At 42.1% G+C, this 24245-nt stretch overlaps 1 protein-coding gene and 1 pseudogene across 2 annotated transcripts; both read left to right on the top strand.

Annotated features, from left to right (window-relative positions):
* The first annotated feature begins 11629 nt into the window (after positions 1 to 11629).
* On the top strand, positions 11630 to 15352 carry LOC139410120 (nicotinamide riboside kinase 2-like). Of its 2 annotated transcripts, none has more exons than XM_071155563.1 (8): positions 11630 to 11855; positions 12778 to 12868; positions 13316 to 13364; positions 13586 to 13760; positions 14126 to 14197; positions 14345 to 14451; positions 14578 to 14663; positions 14756 to 15352. In XM_071155563.1, exons 1-7 carry the CDS (start codon positions 11830 to 11832, stop codon positions 14661 to 14663), a joined length of 606 nt encoding a protein of 201 aa, XP_071011664.1. In that variant the 5' UTR covers positions 11630 to 11829; the 3' UTR covers positions 14756 to 15352. The 2 variants fall into 2 exon arrangements, with proteins under 2 accessions (XP_071011664.1, XP_071011665.1); XM_071155564.1 differs by having other exon boundaries at positions 14759 to 14950.
* Positions 15353 to 20836: 5484 nt separating this feature from the next.
* LOC139409727 (protein-lysine 6-oxidase-like) lies at positions 20837 to 23110 on the top strand (annotated as a pseudogene).
* The last annotated feature ends 1135 nt before the right edge of the window (positions 23111 to 24245 follow it).

Below are 24245 nucleotides of genomic sequence, written 5' to 3'. Positions count from 1 at the left end.
CCCTGTGCCCATCTTCCTCAACCACTCTCTTCACACTTAGACATACAACACTCTGTGTACTACTCTAACTCTACATGCCTTTCTCTCACCGGACACCTCCGATCTCCCGCCCCGTGATCACCCCCACAGCTAACACACACAACTTTCTCCACCGCTACTACGCATTCCTTCGTCTCGTGCCCTCCTGCACACTTCTCACATCTAGGAATCTCCCTCCTACATGCTGCTGTAACATGCCCATAAACTTGACACCTAAAACGCCATAGTATTTCCAGAAAACAAAAGCTCTCACGGGATAACTTACACTTCCTAACTTGACCTTGTCGGGCACTTAACGCCACCCCTGTTATCACTCCTTTCAACGGCGCCCTCCTCAGGAGAGAAGAGCACGTCACATTTCTTGTCCCTAATAGCGTGAGCCTGAGCACCCACTGCCTCTGGATTGAATAAAAACACAATAAATCATCACTAATGCACTCTGAATTACTCTCACCAACTCAACATTCCCCAACCCCATCTCCACCCAACACGAACACCACATATGGATCAGCCAAAATGCAAGGATTCATTCTCTCCACAAACCTCACCCCCACTGGTCTAGAATCATCCTTTTCATCCTCGGGACGAGGCCCGAACTCAGTGGTCCTCACAGCAGGTACTACATCCATACTCTAGTCAGGTTTCATCTCTAGAGCACATATTACTCTTTTTGCACTGGACGCCAACCCTCCTCAAAACGCTGCTTCCCTCTACACTCAGCTCCTTTACGGCGGTCATCACCTGCCACCTCAATGAATTTACACTCACTCTCGTCACATTCACTTTCCTTCCAAAATGAAAGTGAATGCTCTTCCAAAAGTTCTGTGCAATCCTCCATTCCATATTCCATTCCATTCCATCATAACATATGCCACTTTTCTGCTTTTTTCCTTATCCGCCATCTTCTCCTTCACCAGATTTTCCAGAAGGCTTCTGCAATCCCCCACTCCATATTTATTCATAATATGTTCCACTTTCTTCCTTTTTTCCTTATCCGTCATCTTCCGGGCACCATGTTGATAGTGAATGTTTTGGGCATCAGAAAGCCACTGGGTTTCCATCCCAGGTTGTTCTTTGTTTTCTCTACAGGAAGGGATAGCAATCTCTCCCGTCTTTCAATGTTGTATGCTTGTAAACAAACAACATGTGACTGGGGACTACCGGTAAGCTTAATAATGTATAATAATGTGACATATGAAATTAAGAACGGGGATCTACTTTATCTCCTAATGTATTGTACAAGTTGACGGCTGGTATTTACTTAAAAGGTAACTACTAATATTAAAATGTATAAAAAAACTTCAAAAGTTTCAATGATACTGAAAAACCATCCAGTGGCTATTTTCAAATACTCCTGTATACTGCCCAAGCCTATTTTACATTTACATTACAGTTGTTTAGCAGATGCCCCAAACAGAAGCCATGGATTACAGGCAACATCCTCACTGAGCTAAAGGGTAGAGCTGCTGCTTTCAAGGAGCGGGACTCTAACCTCAGACGAACCATCAAAGTGTCAATACAGGACTAAGATTGAATCGTACTACACTGGCTCCGACCCTCGTCACATGTGGCAGGGCTTGCAAACCATTACAGACTACAAAGGGAAGCACAGCCGTGAGCTGCCCAGTGACACGAGCCTACCAGACAAGCTAATTATGCTCTATGCTCGTTTTGAGGCAAGCAACACTGAGGCATGCATGAGAGCATCAGCTGTTCCGGACAACTGTGTGATCACGCTCTCCGTAGCCGATGTGAGTAAGACCAGGTCAACATTCACAAGGCCGCTGGGCCAGACGGATTACCAGGACGTGTACTCCGAGCATGCGCTGACCAACTGGTAAGTGTCTTCACTGACATTTTCAACCCTGACTGAGTCTGTAATACCAACATGTTTCAAACAGACCACCATAGTCCCTGTGCTCAAGAACACTAAGGTAACCTGCCTAAATGACAACTGACCCATAGCACTCACATCTGTAGCCATTAAATGCTTTGAAAGGCTGGTCATGGCTCACATCAACACCATTATCCCAGAAACCCTAGACCCACTCCAATTCGCGTACCGCCCCAACAGATGACACAATCTCTTTTGCACTCCACACTGCCCTTTCCCACCTGGACAAAAGGAACACCTATGTGAGAATGTTGTTCATTGACTACAGCTCAGCGTTCAACACCATAGTGCCCTCAAAGCTCATCACTACGCTAAGGACCCTGGGACTAAACACCTCCCTCTGCAACTGAATCCTGGACTCCTGACGGGCCGCCCCCCAGGTGGTAAGGGTAGATAACAACACATCCGCCACACTGATCCTCAACACGGGGGGCCCTCAGGGGTGCGTGCTCATTCCCCTCCTGTACTCCCTGTTCACTCATGGCTGCACGGCCAGGCATTGGCGACTCCATTACCCACAATATTAGACGCAAAAATAATCATCCAGCGATCATACACTGTTTACCAGGGGGCAGGGCTACCGACGTAAAGGCTAATCTGAAGATGGTACTGGCTAGGCTAAATCTGTCGAGTGTAGAAAGTATAGTGAGATTGTTATCCATGTCACTCTCCATGCCGTCCCACAGGACGTGCTACATTGTCGTGCTGCTACTCCAGTTTCAACTGTTCTGCTTGCTCCTATGGAACCCTGACCTTTTCACAGGTCGTGCTACCTTGTCACCGAACCTTATGTTTTTGACGCTCTCTCTGTCTCTATGCCACACCTGCTGTCTTGCTCAGCTATGAAAAGCCAACTGACAAATACAATCTATTTTTTGGCTTAGTTGTGGTCAATTTGCAGTGTATACATTATTATAATTATGTTTCAGCCCCCCGGCAATCCACTCGTAAAATCATCATCAAACTAGTTGCCTACCCCTGGTTTAAGCTTTCAAAACCTAACCAACTTTGAGAGGTTCAGACTGACCCAACTTAGATTGCTTGTATTCATATTTTTGATTTTACCTTTTCAACTATAACGATTTAAGATCTGCACAGATTAACATTGGTTTGAATGCTCCATAAACCTAAATGGGAAATACATCATGTTTCAGTCAGGTCAATCACATCAAGATTATGATCAGTGATTAGTTCATTGACTATGACTGCCTTGAAAGAGGTCTTTATTCCAGGGAGATTGCTAAGGCGAACACCACCATGTTTAGTTTTGCTCAACCTAGTTCGAGGTATAGACACTGTCTCAATGGGGATAGCTGAGGTGACTACACTGAGTGTGCTAGTGGCAGTCTCCACTAACTGGCAGGCTGGCTAACATCCTGCTGCCTGGCCTGCACCCTATCTCTTTTTAGAGCAAGAGGAGTTAGAGCCTGGTCTATGTTGATAGATAAGATGAGAGCACCCCACCAGCTACGATGGAGTCCGTCACTCCTTAAGAGGCCAGGCTTGATCCTGTTTGTGGGTGAGTCCCAGAAAAAGGGTCAATTATCTACAAATTCTACATTTTGGGAGTGGGGGAAAACCAGCGATTGAGTTGTGAGACTGCTGTAGAGCTCATCACTCCCCCTAACTGGGAGGGCCCAGAGGCAATTACTCGATGCTGACACATCTTTCTAGCTGATTGACACGCTTGGTGACCTCTGACTGTTTCACCCTAACATCGTTGGTGCCGACGTGGATAACAATCTCCCTATACTCTCTACACTCGCAAATTTTAGCCTAGCCAGTGCCATCTTCAGATTAGCCTTTACATCGGTAGCCCTTCCCCCTGGTAAACAGTGTATGATCGCTGGGTGATTCTTTTTAAGTCTAATATTGCGGGTAATGGAGTCGCCAATGACAATGGTTTTCAATTTGTCAGAACCAATGGTGGGAGGCTTCAGCGGCTCAGACCCCGTAACGGGTGGGGGAGAGATCTGAGAAGGCTTGGCATCTGACTGACTCGTTGCTTAGTGGGGAGAACTGGTTGAACGATTCTGTCAACTGAATGAGCGACAGCATTTTTTCCCAGAAGCCTTGAGAAAAGGCGGAGACACTGTGCGGAGGGGATTTAGACTGCTATCTATACTTACTGGTGGCACAGACGTTGTTTCATCCTTTCCTAGACTTAATTTATCCTTGCCTAACGATTGCATCTGAAGCTGTGCTGCAACATGGCTATCCACACTATAAGGACATTTGAAACTCATTTTTGTACAATTCCTGACATTTAATCCTAGTAAAAACTCCCTGTCTTAGGTCAGTTAGGATCACCACTTTATTTTAAAGAATGTGTCATGTCAGAATAATAGCAGAGAGAATTATATATTTCAGCTTTAATTTCTTTCATCACATTCCCAGTGGGTCAGAAGTTTACATACACTCAATTAGTATTTAGTAGCATTGCCTTTAAATTGTTTAACTTGGATCAAGCATTTCGGGTAGCCTTCCACAAGATTCCCACAATAAGTTGGATGAATTTGGCCCATTCCTCCTGACAGAGCTGGTGTAACTGAGTCATGTTTGTAGGCCCACATTGCTCGCACAAGCTTTTTCAGTTCTGCCCACAGTTTTCTATAGGATTGAGGTTAAGGCTTTGTGATGGCCACTCCAATACCTTGACTTTGTTGTCCTAAAGCCATTTTGCCACAACTTTGGAAGTATGTTTCGGGTCATTGTCCATTTGGAAGACCCATTTGTGACCAAGCTTTAACTTTCTGACTGATGTCTTGAGATGTTGCTTCAATATATCCATATAATTTTCCTACCTCATGATGCCATCTATTTTGTCCCTCCTGCAGCAAAGCACTCCCACAACATGATGCTGCCACCCCGTGCTTCACGGTTGGGATGGTGTTCTTCGGCTTGCAAGCCTCCCCTTTTTTCCTCCAAACATAAAGATTGTCATTATGGACAAACAGTTCTATATTTGTTTCATCAGCCCAGTGGAAATTTCTCCAAAATGTACGATCTTTGTCCCCATGTGCAGTTGCAAACCGTAGTCTGGCTTTTTTTATGGGGGTTTTGGAGCAGTGGCTTCTTCCTTGCTGAGCGGCCTTTCAGGTTATATCGATATAGCACTCGTTTTACTGTGGATATAGATACTTTTGTACCTGTTTCCTCCAGCATTATTTACAAGGTCCGTTCCTGTTGTTCTGGGATTGATTTGCACTTTTCGCACCAAAGTATGTTAATCTCTAAGAGACAGAACGCGTCTCCTTCCTGAGTGGTATGGCGGCTGCTTGGTCCCATGGTGTTTATACTTGCGTACTATTGTTTGTACAGATGAACGTGGTACCTTCAGGCGTTTGCGCCCAAGGAGGAACCAGACTTGGGAGTCTACAATTTTTTCTGAGGTCTTGGCTGATTTATTTTGATTTTCCCATGATGTCAAGCAAAGAGACACTGAGGTTGAAGGTAGGCCTAGAAATACATCCACAGGTACACCTTCAATTGACTCAAATTATGTCAATTAGCCTGTCAGAAGCTTCTAAAGCCATGACATCATTTTCTGGAATTTTCCAAGCTGTTTAAAGGCACAGTAAACTTTGTGTATGTACACTTCTGACCCACTGGAATTGTGATACAGTGATTTTAAGTGAAATAATCTGTATGTAAACAATTGTTGGAAAAATGACTTGTGTCATGCACAAAGTAGATGTCCTATCCGACTTGCCAAAACTATAGTTTGTTAACAAGAAATTTGTGGAGTGGTTGAAAAACAAGTTTTAATGACTCCAACCTAAGTGTATGTAAACTTCCGACTTCAGCTGTACATCTGTAGTTTGTAATTATATAATTTTCATGGAATTTTAGTGGTAATAAAATATAATAAATAATTTTCCAATTATGTTTTCATCCGCTCCGTGTATTGTCAAATTGGAAAGAAATTGGGATTGCCGCTCCCCCCGCGGTACGCCTTTACAATAAAAGATAGCAGTTTTGAAACTGCAGTAAAAGTGCAGTAACTGCAGTCGACTGTGGTATTTTGGACACAGTAATAGCAGAATAACTGTTATACTGCACTCTAACTGCAGTTACACTGCAAAATTACTGCAGTGAAGAAAACAGTGTTATTTTTGATGCAGTATTTACAGCATACTGCGGTTTACTGCACTCTTACAGCAATCTTTTTTCGTAAGGGCGGCAGCACTACATCCCTGCTACCGACCACAACCACACAACTACTGACCACTTCTGACCACAACTACTGACAACAACTACGACTCTAGTCTGCACTAGCTATGGTCCAGATCTGTTCCTGGGCGTAGCTAGATTCTAGCTAGCTCTGGTTCACACTAGCTCTGGTCTGCAATAACTAGCTGTGGTCCAGATCTGTTCCTGGGCGTAGCTAGATTCTAGCTAGCTCTGGTTCACACTAGCTCTGGTCTGCAATAACTAGCTGTGGTCCAGGGTATAGATAGTAGCTAGCTAGCTCTGGTCTGGACTAGCTGTGGTCTTGCTCTGGTCTGCACTAACAAGCTCGGGGCCAGGGTGTAGCTAATAGCTAGCTAGCTCTGGTCCACACTAGCATTGGTCTAGTGCTGATCTGCACTAGCTCTGACCCATGGCATAGGTTAGCTTTGTGTAGCCATAGCAGGAAGTAAAAGCAGGAAGTGTACTCTTCAATCTGTGCTGTGATTTATTTAGTTAAATTGTGGGATTTGTTGAGCTTTCCCCTCCTCTGCATAAATCTCGCCCCCTCCCCAGACAAAAGCATCACAATGCCAGGCAACCTTTGCGAGTGTACCCATGAGTTTATCAGTAAAATTGCCAGGTTTGAAATCACTGCCACAACACTTTCAGAATGTTAAATAGTACTGAATGCAGGTAAAACTAAGTATAGAGCGCATAAAAATAAGTCTGATGATTTAAGCATATGTATTTTAGACGGTATCCATATTGATCATATCAGTGCTTACAAATATCTGGGCAGCTGTATAGATGAAAAGCTGTCTTTTAAAAAGCATATTGATGAATTCGTTATGAAGTTGAGAATAAAAAGTGGATTATTCTATAGAAATAGGTCTTGCCTCTCGCTAAATAGTAGAAAGCAGATTATTCACTCGATGTTCCTATTGGTCCTAGACTATGGCAACATCATCTATATGAACGCAGCTGCCACTTCATTAAAAACGTTAGCTGCAGTTTATCATAACGCACTGCGCTTTATTACGGCCGACAAGTTTAGTCAGTGATGCCAACTTAGCAATTTTGTTGCTAGATTTAGCAACTTTTCAGACTACCCTGGCAACCTCTTTTTCAAACAGCACCTAGCAACAAATGTAGCTACTTTTAAAAATGTACTTTTGAAAAGTGACTCAAATGTGACTCAAATGCTAAAATGCAAGTATTTTCCCTCTAAATTACACAAAAACGATTTTCTCTGTCACACACTCAGTCACAACACACGTGCCCGGCTGCAAAAGTGCATTATGAATGATGTCAGCAGCAGCAATTTCAGCAAATTGCAAATCATTGTTGGCTGACTGCAGCAGTAGTAGTACGGGTTCGACGAGCCAAACCCGATGAATATAGTTGGTCACGAATGTTTGATCTTGAACAGAACTTACAACATCAATCAACATCTCTCAATCAAAATTGTACAGACAGAAGTACAGAAAAGAGTGGGAGTCTGTACCTGAACAAATGTCAAATCCTATTTTTTGCCGAGATGGCCAGTCAATTTGACGATATTGAGTGTTCTACGTAATGACGCAGTTTTACGTTATCCCGCAATGACATCACAATGTCATTTAGCAACTTTTAGCAACAAATCAACCTTGTAACTTACCCTTAAAAATGAGTTGGCAACACTGAGTTTAGTACTCCTCACTGCATTCTCTACCAGAAAGTTGGTTGGCTGTATTTTATGTCACGTAGGTTGATACGCTGCTTTGTTTTCATTTATAAAACCCTTTTACAAAAAGTCCCACTTTACCTAACATCATTACTAAACTTTAGATTTAGAAATTACCACACCCGGTCTCAGGGATGGCTAACTGGAAATTCCTTTGGTCTCTACTGAGTTAGGTAAATCCACTTTTAGTTTTCTTAAATGTGATGTTTTGGTGCCTCTGGGGCAATTCAGAAAGCTGATTGAGTACCTTATTACTGATGAATGTGTTTGTTTTATATGACCATGTTTTTCTTTTTTCTTGCATTTTGTATTTATATTTGGTGTGTGAATCTTGCAGCCTGCCAACCAACATAAACCCAATACACACAAATCTAAGTAAAGGAATGGAAGTAAGAATATATAAATATATGAACAAGAAATGTCAGAGCAGCATAGACTAAGATACAGTAGAATATTATAGAATACAGTATATAGATATGAGATGAGTAATGCAAGATATATAAACATTGTTAAAGTGATTAGTGTTCCATTTATTAAAGTGGCCAGTGATTTCAAGTCTATTTATATAGGCAGCAGCCTCTGTGTGCTAGTGATGGCTATTTAACAGTCTGATGGCTTTGAGATAGAAGCTGTTTTTCAGTCTCTCGGTCCCAGCATTGATGCACCTGTGCTGACCTCGCCTTCTGGCTGATAGCGGGGTGAACGGACAGTGGCTCAGGTGGTTGTTGTCCTGATCTTTCTGGCCTTCTTGTGACATCGGGTGATGTAGGTGTCCTGGAGGGCAGGTAGTTTACCCCTGGTGATGTGTTGGGCAGACCGCACCACCCTCTGGAGAGCCCTGCGGTTGCGGGCGGTGAGGTGATATAGCCCGACAGGATGCTCTCAATTGTGCATCTGTAAAAGTTTGTGAGGGTTTAGGTGCCAAGCCAAATTTCTTCAGCCTCCTGAGGTTGAAGAGACACTGTTGTGCCTTCTTCACCACACTGTCTGTGTGAGTGGACTATTTACAGTGCCTTGCGAAAGTATTCGGCCCCCTTGAACTTTGCGACCTTTTGCCACATTTCAGGCTTCAAACATAAAGATATAAAACTGTATTTTTTTGTGAAGAATCAACAACAAGTGGGACACAATCATGAAGTGGAATGATATTTATTGGATATTTCAAACTTTTTTAACAAATCAAAAACTGAAAAATTGGGCATGCAAAATTATTCAGCCCCTTTAAGTTAATACTTTGTAGCGCCACCTTTTGCTGCGATTACAGCTGTAAGTCGCTTGGGGTATGTCTCTATCAGTTTTGCACATCGAGAGACTGACATTTTTTCCCATTCCTCCTTGCAAAACAGCTCGAGCTCAGTGAGGTTGGATGGAGAGCATTTGTGAACAGCAGTTTTCAGTTCTTTCCACAGATTCTCGATTGGATTCAGGTCTGGACTTTGACTTGGCCATTCTAACACCTGGATATGTTAATTTTTGAACCATTCCATTGTAGATTTTGCTTTATGTTTTGGATCATTGTCTTGTTGGAAGACAAATCTCCGTCCCAGTCTCAGGTCTTTTGCAGACTCCATCAGGTTTTCTTCCAGAATGGTCCTGTATTTGGCTCCATCCATCTTCCCATCAATTTTAACCATCTTCCCTGTCCCTGCTGAAGAAAAGCAGGCCCAAACCATGATGCTGCCACCACCATGTTTGACAGTGGGGCTGGTGTGTTCAGGGTGATGAGCTGTGTTGCTTTTACGCCAAACATAACGTTTTGCATTGTTGCCAAAAAGTTCCATTTTGGTTTCATCTGACCAGAGCACCTTCTTCCACATGTTTGGTGTGTCTCCCAGGTGGCTTGTGGCAAACTTTAAATGACACTTTTTATGGATATCTTTAAGAAATGGCTTTCTTCTTGCCACTCTTCCATAAAGGCCAGATTTGTGCAATATACGACTGATTGTTGTCCTATGGACAGAGTCTCCCACCTCAGCTGTAGATCTCTGCAGTTCATCCAGAGTGATCATGGGCCTCTTGGCTGCATCTCTGATCAGTCTTCTCCTTGTATGAGCTGAACGTTTAGAGGGACGGCCAGGTCTTGGTAGATTTGCAGTGGTCTGATACTCCTTCCATTTCAATATTATCGCTTGCACAGTGCTCCTTGGGATGTTTAAAGCTTGGGAAATCGTTTTGTATCCAAATCCGGCTTTAAACTTCTTCACAACAGTATCTCAGACCTGCCTGGTGTGTTCCTTGTTCTTCATGATGCTTTCTGCGCTTTTAACGGACCTCTGAGACTATCACAGTGAAGGTGCATTTATACGGAGACTTGATTACACACAGGTGGATTGTATTTATCATCATTAGTCATTTAGGTCAACATTGGATCATTAAGAGATCCTCACTGAACTTCTGGAGAGAGTTTGCTGCACTGAAAGTAAAGGGGCTGAATAATTTTGCACGCCCAATTTTTCAGTTTTTGATTTGTTAAAAAAGTTTGAAATATCCAATAAATGTTGTTCCACTTCATGATTGTGTCCCACTTGTTGTTGATTCTTCACAAAAAAATACAGTTTTATATCTTTATGTTTGAAGCCTGAAATGTGGCAAAAGGTCGCAAAGTTCAAGGGGGCCGAATACTTTCGCAAGGCACTGTAAGTTTGTCTGTGATATGTACGCTGAGGAACTTGAACCTTTCCACCTTCGCCACTGCGGTCCCGTCGATGTGGATAGGGGGGTGCACCCTCTGCTGTTTCCTGAAGTCCATGATCATCTCCTTTGTTTTATTGACGTTAAGTGAGAGGTTATTTTCTCGGCACTACTACTGTTGTGACCTCTGCAAACTTGATGATTGAGTTGGAGGCGTGCTTGCCCATGCAGTCGTGGGTGAACAGGGATTACAGGAGGGGGCTGAGTACGCACCCTTGTGGAGCCCCAGTATTGAGGATCAGTGAAGTGGAGGTGTCTGGAAGTCTAGGACCCAGTTGCACAGGGTGGGGTTCAGACCCAGGGCCTCGAGCTTACTATGGTACCATGTTGTTGAATGCTGAGCTATAGTCAATGAACAGCATTCTTACATAGGTATTCCTCTTGTCCAGATTAGATAGGGCAATGTGATGGCGATTGCATCGTCTGTGGATCTATTGGAGCAGTAAGCAAATTGAAGTGGGTCTAGGGTGACATGTAAGGTAGGGGTGATATGATCCTTGATTAGTCTCAAGGCACTTCATATGATGACAGAAGTGAGTGTTACTGGGGCGATAGTCATTTACACGTTTAAATGTCTTACTTACTTCGGCCACGGAGAAGGAGAGCCCACAATTCTTGGTAGCTGGCCACGTTGGTGGACCTGTACATTCCTCAAAACTGGTGAAGAAGGTAGGTGAACCATATCATAACATTACACATCATTCACCATGTGTCCCCATGTATACAGAGACAGTATAATTCCACTGCAGTTACATGTGCTGGTGCCTCTCAGGCAGTATAAATTATTGACTGAGGACCTCTATGTAGTTGAATGTGATTGCTTTTTTAAAGTATGTTTATTTTGTTATTGTGTGCTGAATTATATTGTTTTATACACATATATGTGTATGTTACATTATTCCGTTTTTATTGTAATGTATACAGAGCTCTCTTGCAAAATAGATTCCTAATCTCAATGTGACTCCCTGTTTAGATAAAGGTTAAATAAAAATGAATATGCAAATCTTTGCGAAACCCCGAGGTTGATTGGTGTCGTTGGGTGTTCTGGGACAGTGATTGGTCACTGTAACAATGACACAAATCTGAGCTCACGTCTGCGTGACGCAAGTCACAGTTGTCTACAAATTGAGGGCTCGCGCCTCTTCATCAATGAAATAGTAAAGACAGCTGGGCTCTGCCACTACACTGGAGAAAAAACACCGAAACTTGAGCTACTCCCTGCCTCGTATTAGTTGGATTGTATTTGTTATTGATTGTGAGTGTCACTTCAACTGGGACTAGGAGCAGAAGTTTCAAAAACCGACTCAAAATGAAATACGTTATAGGAATTGGCGGGTAAGTTCAGTTTTTATTTCTCGTTTGAAAATATGTTTTATTATATAATGTATATTTTGATTAGTAAAACATGTTTTATAAATTATTTAGTTGATAAACGTAACACCGGTATAAAAAATCTAAACACATGCCATGTTATTTAGCTGGCTAACGCGTTACGTTGGTTGGCAAGGGGGTAAGCTACGTGAGTTACCTATCAACGTTGAATTTCTCGTCTAACATTTTAAGTTATTTATGCAAAATAAGAAACTAAGGATCCAGGGCTAAAAAATAAATAAATTACTAGCGCAATTTATTAACGCCATGTGCTGTAGGTAGTTAACTGGGGACTTGGTTTTAGCAAATCGCCTGCCACGTTTGTATGTTGTCGTAGTCGGGCGGGAGATTTAAAATTCCAGCGCGGACTTTCACATTGAACACATTGGAGGGAGTCTCAATTTCTAAATTTGCTAACGTGAGCGCCATTCTCCTTACTGGCAACTTGTATTGTACATGTTTATTAAGCATGAATATTGCTTTTTGCCAGCTATGTTTTACTATAATGTAAAATTTGTACTTGGATGAATATCAGGCTAGTTAACGCTAAATGTAGGACTGGCAACGTTCCGAGTTGTTTTCAAAGCTTCTGACTAAATTCAGAGATCCACTTAGCAAACTTACCCAGCTAACGTTAGTTATAAAACGTTTGATTGCAGACGTATTCAGAGTAGCTAACATTTTGTTGACCTTGCTATTTTAGGTAGCCAGCTATGTGCCCTGTCCCGCCACAATGGTTAGGTTGCTAGCTACTACTACAATGCATACGATGTTGACTTACTGCAATAATGCCTGCAAGGTATGCGGATGAGTGGTGTATAGACCGCTTAGACTTTGAATACACGGACGCCTTGCTAAATCGCATGACATGTTTATCTATTTTCAGTGTGACTAATGGTGGGAAAACCACTTTGACGAATAGGCTGATCAAGTCACTACCTAACTGTTGTGTGGTTCATCAAGATGACTTTTTCAAGGTAAACTTGGTCTGCTAAAACGTCTCTATACAGTGTTGTATTTGCATGACCTTGTTATGGGAAAATATCCCAAACACTCACACATTAACCAATAGCCATGATGCATGCCATCTACGGGCACCTGTCCTTCCCTTTTATTAGATCTGTGTAGTATGCTGTAAATTAACCTAGTTGTCTTTTCACACACACGCCTTGCTTGTTGCCACCTTTTACATTTTTTTTAAAAAACTGCATTAACCTGTACAGGATCAGAACTTGTGCGGAGTAGCTCACTGCTCTTGTGCTTCGTTTCCTGTTTTATTGATGTCTCTGGTTATATATGGATTCTCAATGCTCTTGTGCATGTTATACCTCCATGCTTCAGCTAGGTGTGCTCATCTTGCAATGGGATCTGCCCTATTCAGATCAGCCTGAGCTTGCAGCAATGTTTTATTGATGTTATTTCAGAAACCTGACCAGATAGAAGTCGGGGAGGATGGCTTTAGACAGTGGGATGGTAAGCCTGGACTTCACTGTAGGAGACTCATAACTGATCATTGTACTTGTCCCTTAGTGTAACAAAGCATCCCTAAAAATGTCATTTGATAGTACATGCATAAATATTAATACTACCCTAGAGCACAATTCCCATTAAACAAGACTGAATACATTTCTTCATCCAGGTGTGTCCCTTTTTTGCTAAACTTCTTCCCCTCTGCCTTTCTCTGTTCTATGCAGTGATCACAGCATTGGACATGGATGCCATGGTGAACACGATTCGAGGCTGGAGTGAGAACCCAGTGAAGTTTGCACACTCCCACGGCGTCAACGTGTCCCCTTCCACAGAGGTTGCTGACCCAGATCAGCAGATCCACATTCTGATTGTAGAGGGCTTCCTTCTGTACAACTACAAGTGAGTTCGTCTGCACCACTGCTAACTGGAAATGTACTAGTTGACGGGGGGGTGAAAGTAATCAGCTGGTTTGTGCGACATGTATTCAAATAGCTTGTCCCCTATTCATATGACAACTAATGCTTGCATGCTCTCAACTGGATTTGAAGAATTATGACGACAAATATTTGGACGAGTGTCTGTTCAAGTGACGCGTCTGGGCGGTGTTGTCAGCTAGCTAGATTAAGTAAGAGGATGTCAACTGAATGGATGTGGTCTCCAGGAGTGTGCTATCTGTATTACGGTGCTCTGAGAACCTCAATTGTACATTGGTGGAGAGTTGAGGAGAACTAAAAGTTGTTCTGTCATGTTCCTCCTTCCCCCAGACCCCTGATGGATGTGTATAACAAGTGCTACTACATCTCCATTCCATACGAAGAGTGCAAAAGGAGGAGAAGGTGGGAATGGGGGGTGGCATCAGATCACTAATATTCATATGTAGCTATAGTATGGTTGTCGTTCTGGCCAGATAAATAAACCTGTAATCTTTATTTTTAGTTGGAAGTTGTGCTAAATTCATAATTTTGTTTCCTTTTTTTTTTTAGTACAAGACAATACACCGTCCCTGACCCCCCGGGTCTGTTTGAAGGCCATGTGTGGCCCATGTACTTGAAGCACAGGAATGAGATGGTTGAGAGCGGTTTAGACATCGGTATATACACATTTTGCCTCTTTTCCATTTGTCGTGAACGTTATTGGTTTTTGTAGGAGTTTTGGTGCTAGTAGCTATGACTTCCCTTTGACAAATGTCCTGATCAAGGTTTACACTTTGCTATAGCATATCTGGATGGCTTGAAATCAGAAGAAGGGATCTACAGCCAGGTGTATGAGGACATCCAGAATACACTGTTGAATCGTTTATAGGTAAGAGGTGACACTGGTGTCTGACTTCTGTCTTGTGTTGATGATCATGATAAATTGAGTGTGGTGAGAACTTTACCTTTCTGTTTGTACAGCAGGAACTCCATCTCCAAACCTGTATAGACCTGTAAATAGCATCAAGACTGAAGATTTTTTTTAAAATTGAAGCATTTTTTCTTATTGTGTAAATTATATTGAAGGAATGTTAACTTATGTTTGACAGAATCATTTCTGTTTGTTTTCTTATCTAATCTGTTAGTCCATTGCTTGTGTTAATCAAACCACTGCCTAGTATCTGAGGGAGAGGGACAAACTGACCATCTGTCAATGAAAATATTTTTTGTATGGAGGTCAATGCGAATTGCCAAGTTTCTACATGAGGCTTATTTGATCAAATAGATTCATGTTTACGTTTGTTACAAAGGAACTGATATGTGGATTCACATGGCATTTTGATAACTTTGAGGTACAAATAATAATTCTTTATTGGAGTTGTGCCTCTGCCCTCATGGTCTAGAAGGGTCCCACCTGAACTGGCCGCTTGCCTTCCATATTTGAGGAAATGTATTTCCTTTGTTAGAATAGAGCGGTCACTTGACTACATTATGAATATATTACATCTTTGTTAGTATGTACTTGGCTTTGTTTTGGCAGGTAAATTGTTTAAAATGTGTTCAGATTTCTCAATGTTACTCCTGTGTCCTGTCTTTATTTACAGTTATCAACTTAATTGTGGTACATGGGGTATGAGTAAATAAAGTTTACATACACCTTAGCCAAATACATTTAAACTCAGTTTTTCACAATTCCTGACATTTAATCCAAGTAGGAGTTCCCTGTCTTATGTCAGTTAGGATCACCACTTTATTTTAAGAATGTGACATGTCAGAATAATAGTGAATTATGTTTCAGCTTTTATTTTCATCACATTCCCAGTGGGTCAGAAGTTTACATACACTTATTTGGTAGAATTGCTTTTAGATTGTTTAACCTGGGTCAAATGTTTCAGGTAGCTTCCCACAATAAGTTGTGACTATTTTTGTCCATTCCTCATGCTAAAGCTGGTGTAACTGAGTCAGGGTTGTAGGCCTCCTTACTTGCACACACTTTCAGTTCTGCCTACAAATTTTCTATAGGAATGAGGTCAGGGCTTTGTGATGGCCACTTCAATATCTTGACTGTTGTCCTTAAGCCATTTTGCCACAACTTTGGAAGTATGCTTGGGGTCATTGTCCATTAGGAAGACCCATTTGCGACACAGCGTTAACTTCCTGATTGTCTTGATGTTGCTTTGATATATCCACATAATTTCCCACCCTCGCGATGCTATCTATTTTGTGAAGTGCACCAGTCCCTCCTGCAGCAAAGCACCCCTGTGCTTCACGGTTGGGATGGTGTTCTTCAGCTTGCAAGCCTCCCCCTTTTTCCTCCAAATATAATGATGGTCATTATGGCCAAACAGTTCTATTTTTGTTTCATCAGACCAGAGGACATTTCTCCAAGAAGTATGATCTTTGTCCTCATGTGCAGGTGCAAACCGTAGTCTGGCTTTTTTTTTGTGGCAGTTATGGAGCATTGGCTTCTCGAGGTGTGGCTTTTCGATTTGTGTCTCGGTTTACTGTGGCTATCGATAATTTTGTACCTGTTTCCTCCATCTTCAGAAGGTCCTTTGCTGTTGTTCTGGGATTGATTTGCACTTCTCGCACCAAAGTATGTTCATCTCTAGGAGACAGAATGCGTCTCCTTCCTGAGCTGTTTGACGGCTGCGTGGTCCCATGGTGTTTATACTTGCATACTATTGTTTGTACAGATGAACGTGGTACCTTCAGGCTTTTGGAAATTGCTCCCAAGGATGAACCGGACTCGTGGTCTACAATTTTTTTTTCTGGGGATTTGGCTGATTTTGATTATCCCATTGCTTGTCAAACAAAGAGGCACTGAGTTTGAAGGTAGGCCTTAATACATCCACAGGTACACCTCCAATTGACTAAAATTGTCAGCCTATCAGAAGCTTCTAAAGCTATTACATTTTCTGTGATTCCAAGCTGTTTAAAGGCACAGTCAACTTAGTGTAAACTTCTGACCCACTGGAATTGTGATACAGTGAAATTATTCTCTTAACAATTGTTGGGAAAATTACTTGTGTCGTGCACAAAGTAGATGTCCTAACTGACTTGCCAAAACTATAGTTAACAAGAAATTTGTGGAGTGGTTGAAAAACGAGTTTTAATGACTCCAACTGAAGTGTATGTAAACTTCTGACTAGATTCCTGGCAGTCTACAGTTACAAGGATCCCCTCGCTGTCCTAGGGTTGAAACGGAGTGTTGATCTGTTTTCTTTTGGTAATATACTAGTGTAATGTTTGGCATGGTTAGGCTATTGAAGCAACATCACAGACATTGTTTGGTTTTAATAATTATGTCACTGCCTGACCGATGGTGCTCCTCTCTGAGTGTTGTGCCTTGTCTACAGTCTTTCTCTTATCTGTTAAGGCGCCTTTGGAACAAATAATTGTATTCATTTAAGGACTGATCTTAATTTATAGCTACTGAACTTGTCAACGATTATAACAGTCATTGCCATAACACAGTGAAGTACCAAAACTGTTTCTGAACAAAATGCTACAACTCCACCTTGTTTGAAATAAATGTACAAATCTGGTTTACAGATGACAAGGGGGGTTGTTTACACAGAATATTAGCTGGTGCAATGAACATAAAACATGGAAATAATTAAACTGATCAAAAATGTGAAGAAATTATTTGAAATATACAATAATTTATGGTAGCTTAGCACTTTACAACACAAAGTGGTAATAACACGGCAATAGTATGGTTTCTCATAGCAACTACTGGTAGCTAACATAGTGACTTTCCAGAGTTCTACCTGCAATGCTAGCTGTGACCTGTGCCCCATTGACCTTAAATAAAACCTGTTGACAGGGGAAGGGCTGTGAGGAACCTGTAGGAGACTGATATAGTAACCAGCCGTTGACACACATCCAGTTAACGCATCCAGCTAACCTTGTAATGGTTGCCCTCTGGAAGACAGGCCCTCAAATACACATTGCTAAAAGGCTCTGAGTGCTTGTGGACATAGACAGGCGGAGTGTTTATATTTAGCAGGGATTCCTGCATTGTCAGGGGAGGACATATTGTACTTGTATAAAGATGGACACCCCCACCCTCGAATCCACAGCATGACTGGCCTGTTGCCCATAGCTACCCTTCTGACTGACAGGCAGCTCCCTACCCTCAGCCTTGTCTCATAGACTAAACATTACATAGTAAAAGTAAATCCGGGAAACTCAAATTGGTATGATATGTTACGTTTGGTATAGTTACATAAGACAAATGGTTACTTAAGGCAAAAATTAAATGGTCAGGGTGGGCGTGTAACACGAATGTCTAGCAACCCAAAGGTTGCGAGTCCAAATCTCATCACGGACAACTTCAGCATTTTAGCAACTTTTTAACTACTTACTACTTTATAGCTACTTTGCAACTACTGAGCATGTTAGCTAACCCTTATCCTAGTCATTTTAGTGAACCTTAACCCTTTAAACTAACTCCTAAATTTAACCCTGAGCCTAGCTAACGTTAGCCACCTAGCCAGAATTTGTAACATATAATACGAATTGTAATTCTTAACAGATACAAAAAGGGTATTAGACATCCACAAATTATTACAGTACATACCATGCCAAACGTAACATATGGAGTGTCCCAGATTTACGTACAGAAATATATGAAATGCTCTGAGACCAGGTTGCAGCCAACCTTGCTTCTCTTCCAGCAAAAGTACACAGTGCATCAGAGGGGGACAAAGCAGGGGAACTGCGAGACCTGCTCTCTCAATCACGGGCTCTTATGAAGCCACTCTACACCCTCTCAATCACGCATATAATGAGTGGAAACAGAATGACGCACAATAAACCTCGTGCCTTCCCACAGAAACCTACTGTCCCTATCCTCTGTCACCTTGCAACATATAATGGCTGGACAACTGTTGCATCTAAGTTGCATTGGCACAGAACTGAGCTGTATATTTACTCTATTAAATCCAATGTATATGTTATAATGGTATACCACAAGTGGTCGTGGAGACATTTTATGCACAGTATATGCAATAACAGTATATGCAATAGCTTACATAATCTTTTGCTCATACTATTCATAACATACAGGCATTCGTACTCTACTGTATACTGCCATCGGACAGGGATAATTAGATCTCTTCAGTTGCAGACTATTCTAAGACTCCTGCACTGTAACAGATCTGACGTGAAGGCTTCATGTAACATATCTGACCAGGACCGTAACAAATCTGACCTGTTAGGTATCACATCTCTGAGGAAGGAAAAGTTCACGCTGTTTGACAGCAGCCAACACTTCCATAATGATTATGTCCAATCATCATAAACCATTAAGTGAGATACAGATCAGTTTCACAGCCTTATGTAACTATATAATTAATGTATGGGTAATACTGTCAAAAAGTATTGCATGTTTGTTCTTCACTGCAGATGTTATGGTTATAAAATCAACCCTCATTTAGATGTCAACCTTGTCATCTATCATGGTGCTCTTGAAGTAAATTAAGTGTATACAGATATCGTATTTATTTGTCCCATTATGGCTCTGTGATCACATGGATGGCGCCATTGAGGCATCTCCATTTTGAAGTAGCACATTTTTTCTACTTCATGTACGAGTTGGCAAACAAACTGAAAGGATGCATACTGCCACCTAGTGTTTGCTCATGAATACAATTAATTGGCAGATCCCTCCTGATGACCGGATGGAATCATGTGATTCTTCCTCAACCAATAGGAAGCCCCACCCAGTTTAATCCTTCACTGACAATCAGTGTCCAAGCCCAAACAAGTTTTATCCATCTATAGTCCTCTGTCTAACTCTATGACTGCTACCTTGTACAGAACAGCACAGGGGTAAATTTGACCACAGGTCCTATGGCAGGCATTTTGTAGTCTTAACCAAGTCAAGTGCACTACGTTTTTTCCACTCAGTAAATTTAACAGGCTACCTTCCCTAGAGTTCCACTGCCATCATGTGACAAGGTTTTTGTGGTGGTAATCAAGTTACTAGATTACAGAGAGTCATAGAGAAACAGAACTCAGAACTATGCACTACAGTATTTCAGAGAAGTAGTGTGAGTTAACACAAAAAATGCCCACTGTGTGATTTTACCGTGTGGCATTTACCGTTCAAATACACCGTGTGAATGGATCTCACAGGGCCATGCGGCCGCAGCGCGCGCCACCTGCCCGTGTGCTTATTTTCATGATGCAAATAGCTCCTACTATGACACATTTTCTGCTCAAGTATTATGAATGTTTTTATATTTAATCCACGTATAAAACGTATTGCTTATGATGACGATTAGTCACTTGAACAGAAGTTCCCAATTAATGCCGAAAGGTGTGTCATGATATTTGACTAAAAATGTATCAAATTTGGATGACCAATCAGGGACGTAAGTTTTTAAAACTAAGATCACTTTATTTGCTTTTAGATATCTTGCCTTTTCAGTACAACATATCAACGTGCACTGAGAAATGGCTACCTACCAGCTATGCGCAAAGTGTAAATAGTTATATAGACTGAAGGTTAAGTTAAACATGGTATTTGTAAAAGAAGCCCTTGCTCCTGTCTGCGCATGCGTAGACAAACTAATTCTATGAAAGTGAGTGCCTACATTTCCACCTTCCAAGTAGTTATACCTGACATTCACTGTGGAGATGTGGTGCGCAACTGCATGACGGAATCAAGTGTGTGTACAAAACATCACCCGTATCCCAGCATCACTTAGATTACATTTTTACAGAAGTTAATGTCACAGAGTTTGGTATAGTTCAAATAAGTTTAACCATGTTATTTTCTACCGTTCTGCCTGCTTCGGCCCAGACGACTCTAGAGGGCTCTCCAACCCTGTTCCTGGAGAGCTACCTTCCTGTAGGTTTTCGCTCCAACACTAATCTAGCGCACTTGATTCTAATAATTAGCTGGTTGATAAACTGAATCAGGTTAGTTACAACTGGGGTTGAAAGGAAAACCTACGGGAGGGTATCTCTTCAGGAACAGGGTTGGATAACCCTGCTCAATATAACTAGAACATTGAATCTGGAGGAGAGCATTCGATCGAAACCCAACATATGCTGAACAGTGAGTCAGACGTCTTGGTTCTGGGCTCAGATATTGGTCGATACATCTTCGCCATTGGCTGCCAATGCACGAGCTCAGCCAGAAACATCCCGGAGGGACACGGAGCCGGTCTGCGTGTCTGCCTCCCCAAGGAGGCACCGGCTCTACTTCCAACGGTACCGGTCTCGGGGCTCTCCAGGAGTTCTCAGGCAGTGGGATCCCGAGGGGAGGACGAAACCCTGCGCGGGATGATGTCAGCCTGCCGGTTCGACGAGAAGTTTTTGCGTCGCCAGAGCGAGGAGATTACGCATGTTCGCGGCACAAACCAGGCACGACACGAGAGACCAGAAGCAATAAGCATCAACCCAGGTACCCACATCTGGGTACATGATTAATGCCGATGATGCAAACACTAGACAACGCGCCCAGCGCACTGCCCAAGCCTCTGATTCCATTTTTGTCATCCAGACGCATTTCAGCTCCAGAATCAAATGCATCTCCAACTGCACTGAGTGCGCTTTCTGACAATGGCGTGGACTCGCTCACAGCCCCAGCAACCAAGAACGATTGAAAGTAATAATATGACAGCTGATGATCCCACCGATCCAAACAAAAAACACCAAAATGCAGTTTTACATCCATATAAAAGTACAGTATATTACAAACAATTTATAAAACTCTCACACTTCCTTGGAAATCATACAACTAACATGGATGGCTTATGATTTCTCTTCTCTGGTCTCCCAGACCTTGTTCCTGGCCCCTACTATATCCAAGCTGCCTATTATATCCAACTTGTATAGATATATGCCCTGAGATGTGCTGGAGAGGAAAACGGTCTGTCATGGTAGGAGTTCATGTTTTATGATTGATTATGCATATCCGTGTAAGATCAATTGCGCTAAAACATTTACCTTGACGTCATCTATGTATTATCTCACAAATGACATCTACAGTTATTTAATTGATTAGGTAGAAATCAGACTGGTTGTTTGGACCAGACTTGTTTGGCGTTGGCCGGCTCAGAAGTAATAGTATAATAATGGAGCGCCATACAACCTGGCATCCGACCTAGATTTTCTCTCTCTGCTCTACCAAGGAAAATAAACTCCAAATGAAAGTCAAAAGTACACTCCTCCTCAGTGTATTCTAAAGCATAATAGGTGAACAAATACTAACTTGTTATGATGTTGTTATTAAGTTGTCATTAATGATAATTCAAATGACTTTCCATGCACTTATCAGTCATAATTGGGGCCAGGATTTTTTTCTGACCAAGAAAGTTATGGTCAGGTCACACTGTCAGGAGAAACTCCTGGTCTTAGTCATTATGTAAAGTACATTATTTTGAGGTCAACATATCGACCAGGTGTCAGAGACTACAGGACTGAGGTTTCCCCAAAGGGTGAAGAACCAGGGGACAGCTGACTTCCTTCCAGTCAAACCCAGACACCAGTGTTAATGGAACAGCTGCCACCAGCATTACCACAGCATGGAGGCCTTCAGTAACTATGACCTGCTGGATGTCATCACAGACAGGAAGGTGGCAGAGGGACACAAGGCCAGCTTCTGTCAGGAGGACACCAGCTGTGACCCAAGAGTCCGCAGACGCTTGGCTTGCACTGCACACACACACAATCTCTGATAGTTTAGTCGATCGATCAGCCAACCAATCAATCAGTTTGTGTTTTTCATCACATCTGGTTTTTACATGTGTTTGGTGCTATGACACCTACAATGACAACGTTGACTGCAAGTGGAAACAATATTATTTTTTTCATTTTCCCAAAATCTATTGCCAAACTAGCAGCATGTCATTGTCCTATCTTGCCTCATGATGTCATACCCGGTGCAGGAGTCGGATTTCTCAAACAACATAGTCTATGAACATTTGATCATCTTGAACATGTTCTGTTATAATCTCCACCCGGCACAGCCAGAAGAGGACTGGCCACCCCTCATAGCCTGGTTCCTCTCTAGGTTTCTTCCTAGGTTCTGGCCTGTCTAGAGAGTTTTTCCTAGCCACTGTGCTTCTACACCTGCATTGCTTGCTGTTTGGGGTTTTAGGCTGGGTTTCTGTACAGAACTTTGTGACATCAGCTGATGTAAGAAGGGCTTTATAAATACATTTGATTTGATAGTGAGGTGTGACATCAGGTTCACAGGAACCTATGTCCACGCCAGGAACTGTAAGTCATAGAGACTTTCCGTATATAATTTATGTACAAATTGTATTTCTGGTACTGTGAAATATGTGTTTGTGTCATTGATTCCACAGGAGTTGATCCTAAATTGCTTTGATGGAGGGGGATATTTTCTGCTTACCATGCACTTGCCAATGATAACCAAGACAGACAAGTCTTGTTTACCATTTAAATGAGCCATACATACAGTTGAAGTCGGAAGTTTACATACACCTTAGCAAAAAACGATTAAACTCACTTTATCACAATTCCTGACATCTAGTCCTAGTAAAAATGCCCTGTCTTAGGTCAGTTAAGATCACCACTTTATTTTAAAGAATGTGAAATGTCAGAATAATAGTAGAGAGAATGATTTATTTCAGCTTACAATTTCTTTCATCACATTCCCAGTGGGTCATAAGTTAACATACACTCAATTAGTATTTGATAGCATTTCCTTTAAATTGTTTAACTTGGGTCAAACGTTTTGGGTAGCCTTCTGCAAGCTTCCCACAATAAGTTGGGTGAATTTCAGCCCATTTCTCCTGACAGAGCTGGTGTAACTGAGTCAGGTTTGTAGGCGTCCTTGCTCACGCACGCTTTTTCAGTGCTGCCCACAATTTTCTATAGGATTGAGGTCAAGGCTTTGTGATGGCCACTCCAATACCTTGACTTGGTTGTCCTTAAGCCATTTTGCCACAACTTGCTTGGGGGTCATTGTCCATTTGGAAGACCCATTTGTGACCAAGCTTTAACTTCCTGACTGATTCAATATATCTACATAATTTTGTTCCCTCGTGATGCCATCTATTTTGTGAAGTGCACCAGTCCCTCCTGCAGCAAAGCACCCCCACAACATGATGCTGCCACCCCCGTGCTTCATAGTTAGAATGGTGTTCTTCAGCTTGCAAGCATCCCCCTTTTCCTCCAAACATAACGATGGTCATTATGGCCAAACAGTTCTATTTTTGTTTCATCAGACCAGTGGACATTTCTCCAAGAAGTACGATCTTTGTCCCCATGTGCAGTTGCAAACCGTAGTCTGGCTTTTTTATGGCGGTTTTTGAGCAGTGGCTTCTTCCTCGCTGAGCGGCCTTTCAGGTTATATCGATATAGCACTTGTTTTACTGTGGATATAGATACTTTTGTACCTGTTTCCTCCAGCATTATTTACAAGGTCCGTTGCTGTTGTTCTGGGATTGATTTGCACTTTTCGCACCAAAGTACATTCATCTCT

The sequence above is a fragment of the Oncorhynchus clarkii genome, chromosome 5, assembly GCF_045791955.1.
Source record: "Oncorhynchus clarkii lewisi isolate Uvic-CL-2024 chromosome 5, UVic_Ocla_1.0, whole genome shotgun sequence".
Classification (NCBI taxonomy): domain Eukaryota; kingdom Metazoa; phylum Chordata; class Actinopteri; order Salmoniformes; family Salmonidae; genus Oncorhynchus; species Oncorhynchus clarkii.
The sequence above is the reverse complement of the archived record's forward strand: the minus strand, read 5'-3'. Positions and strand labels throughout refer to the sequence as shown.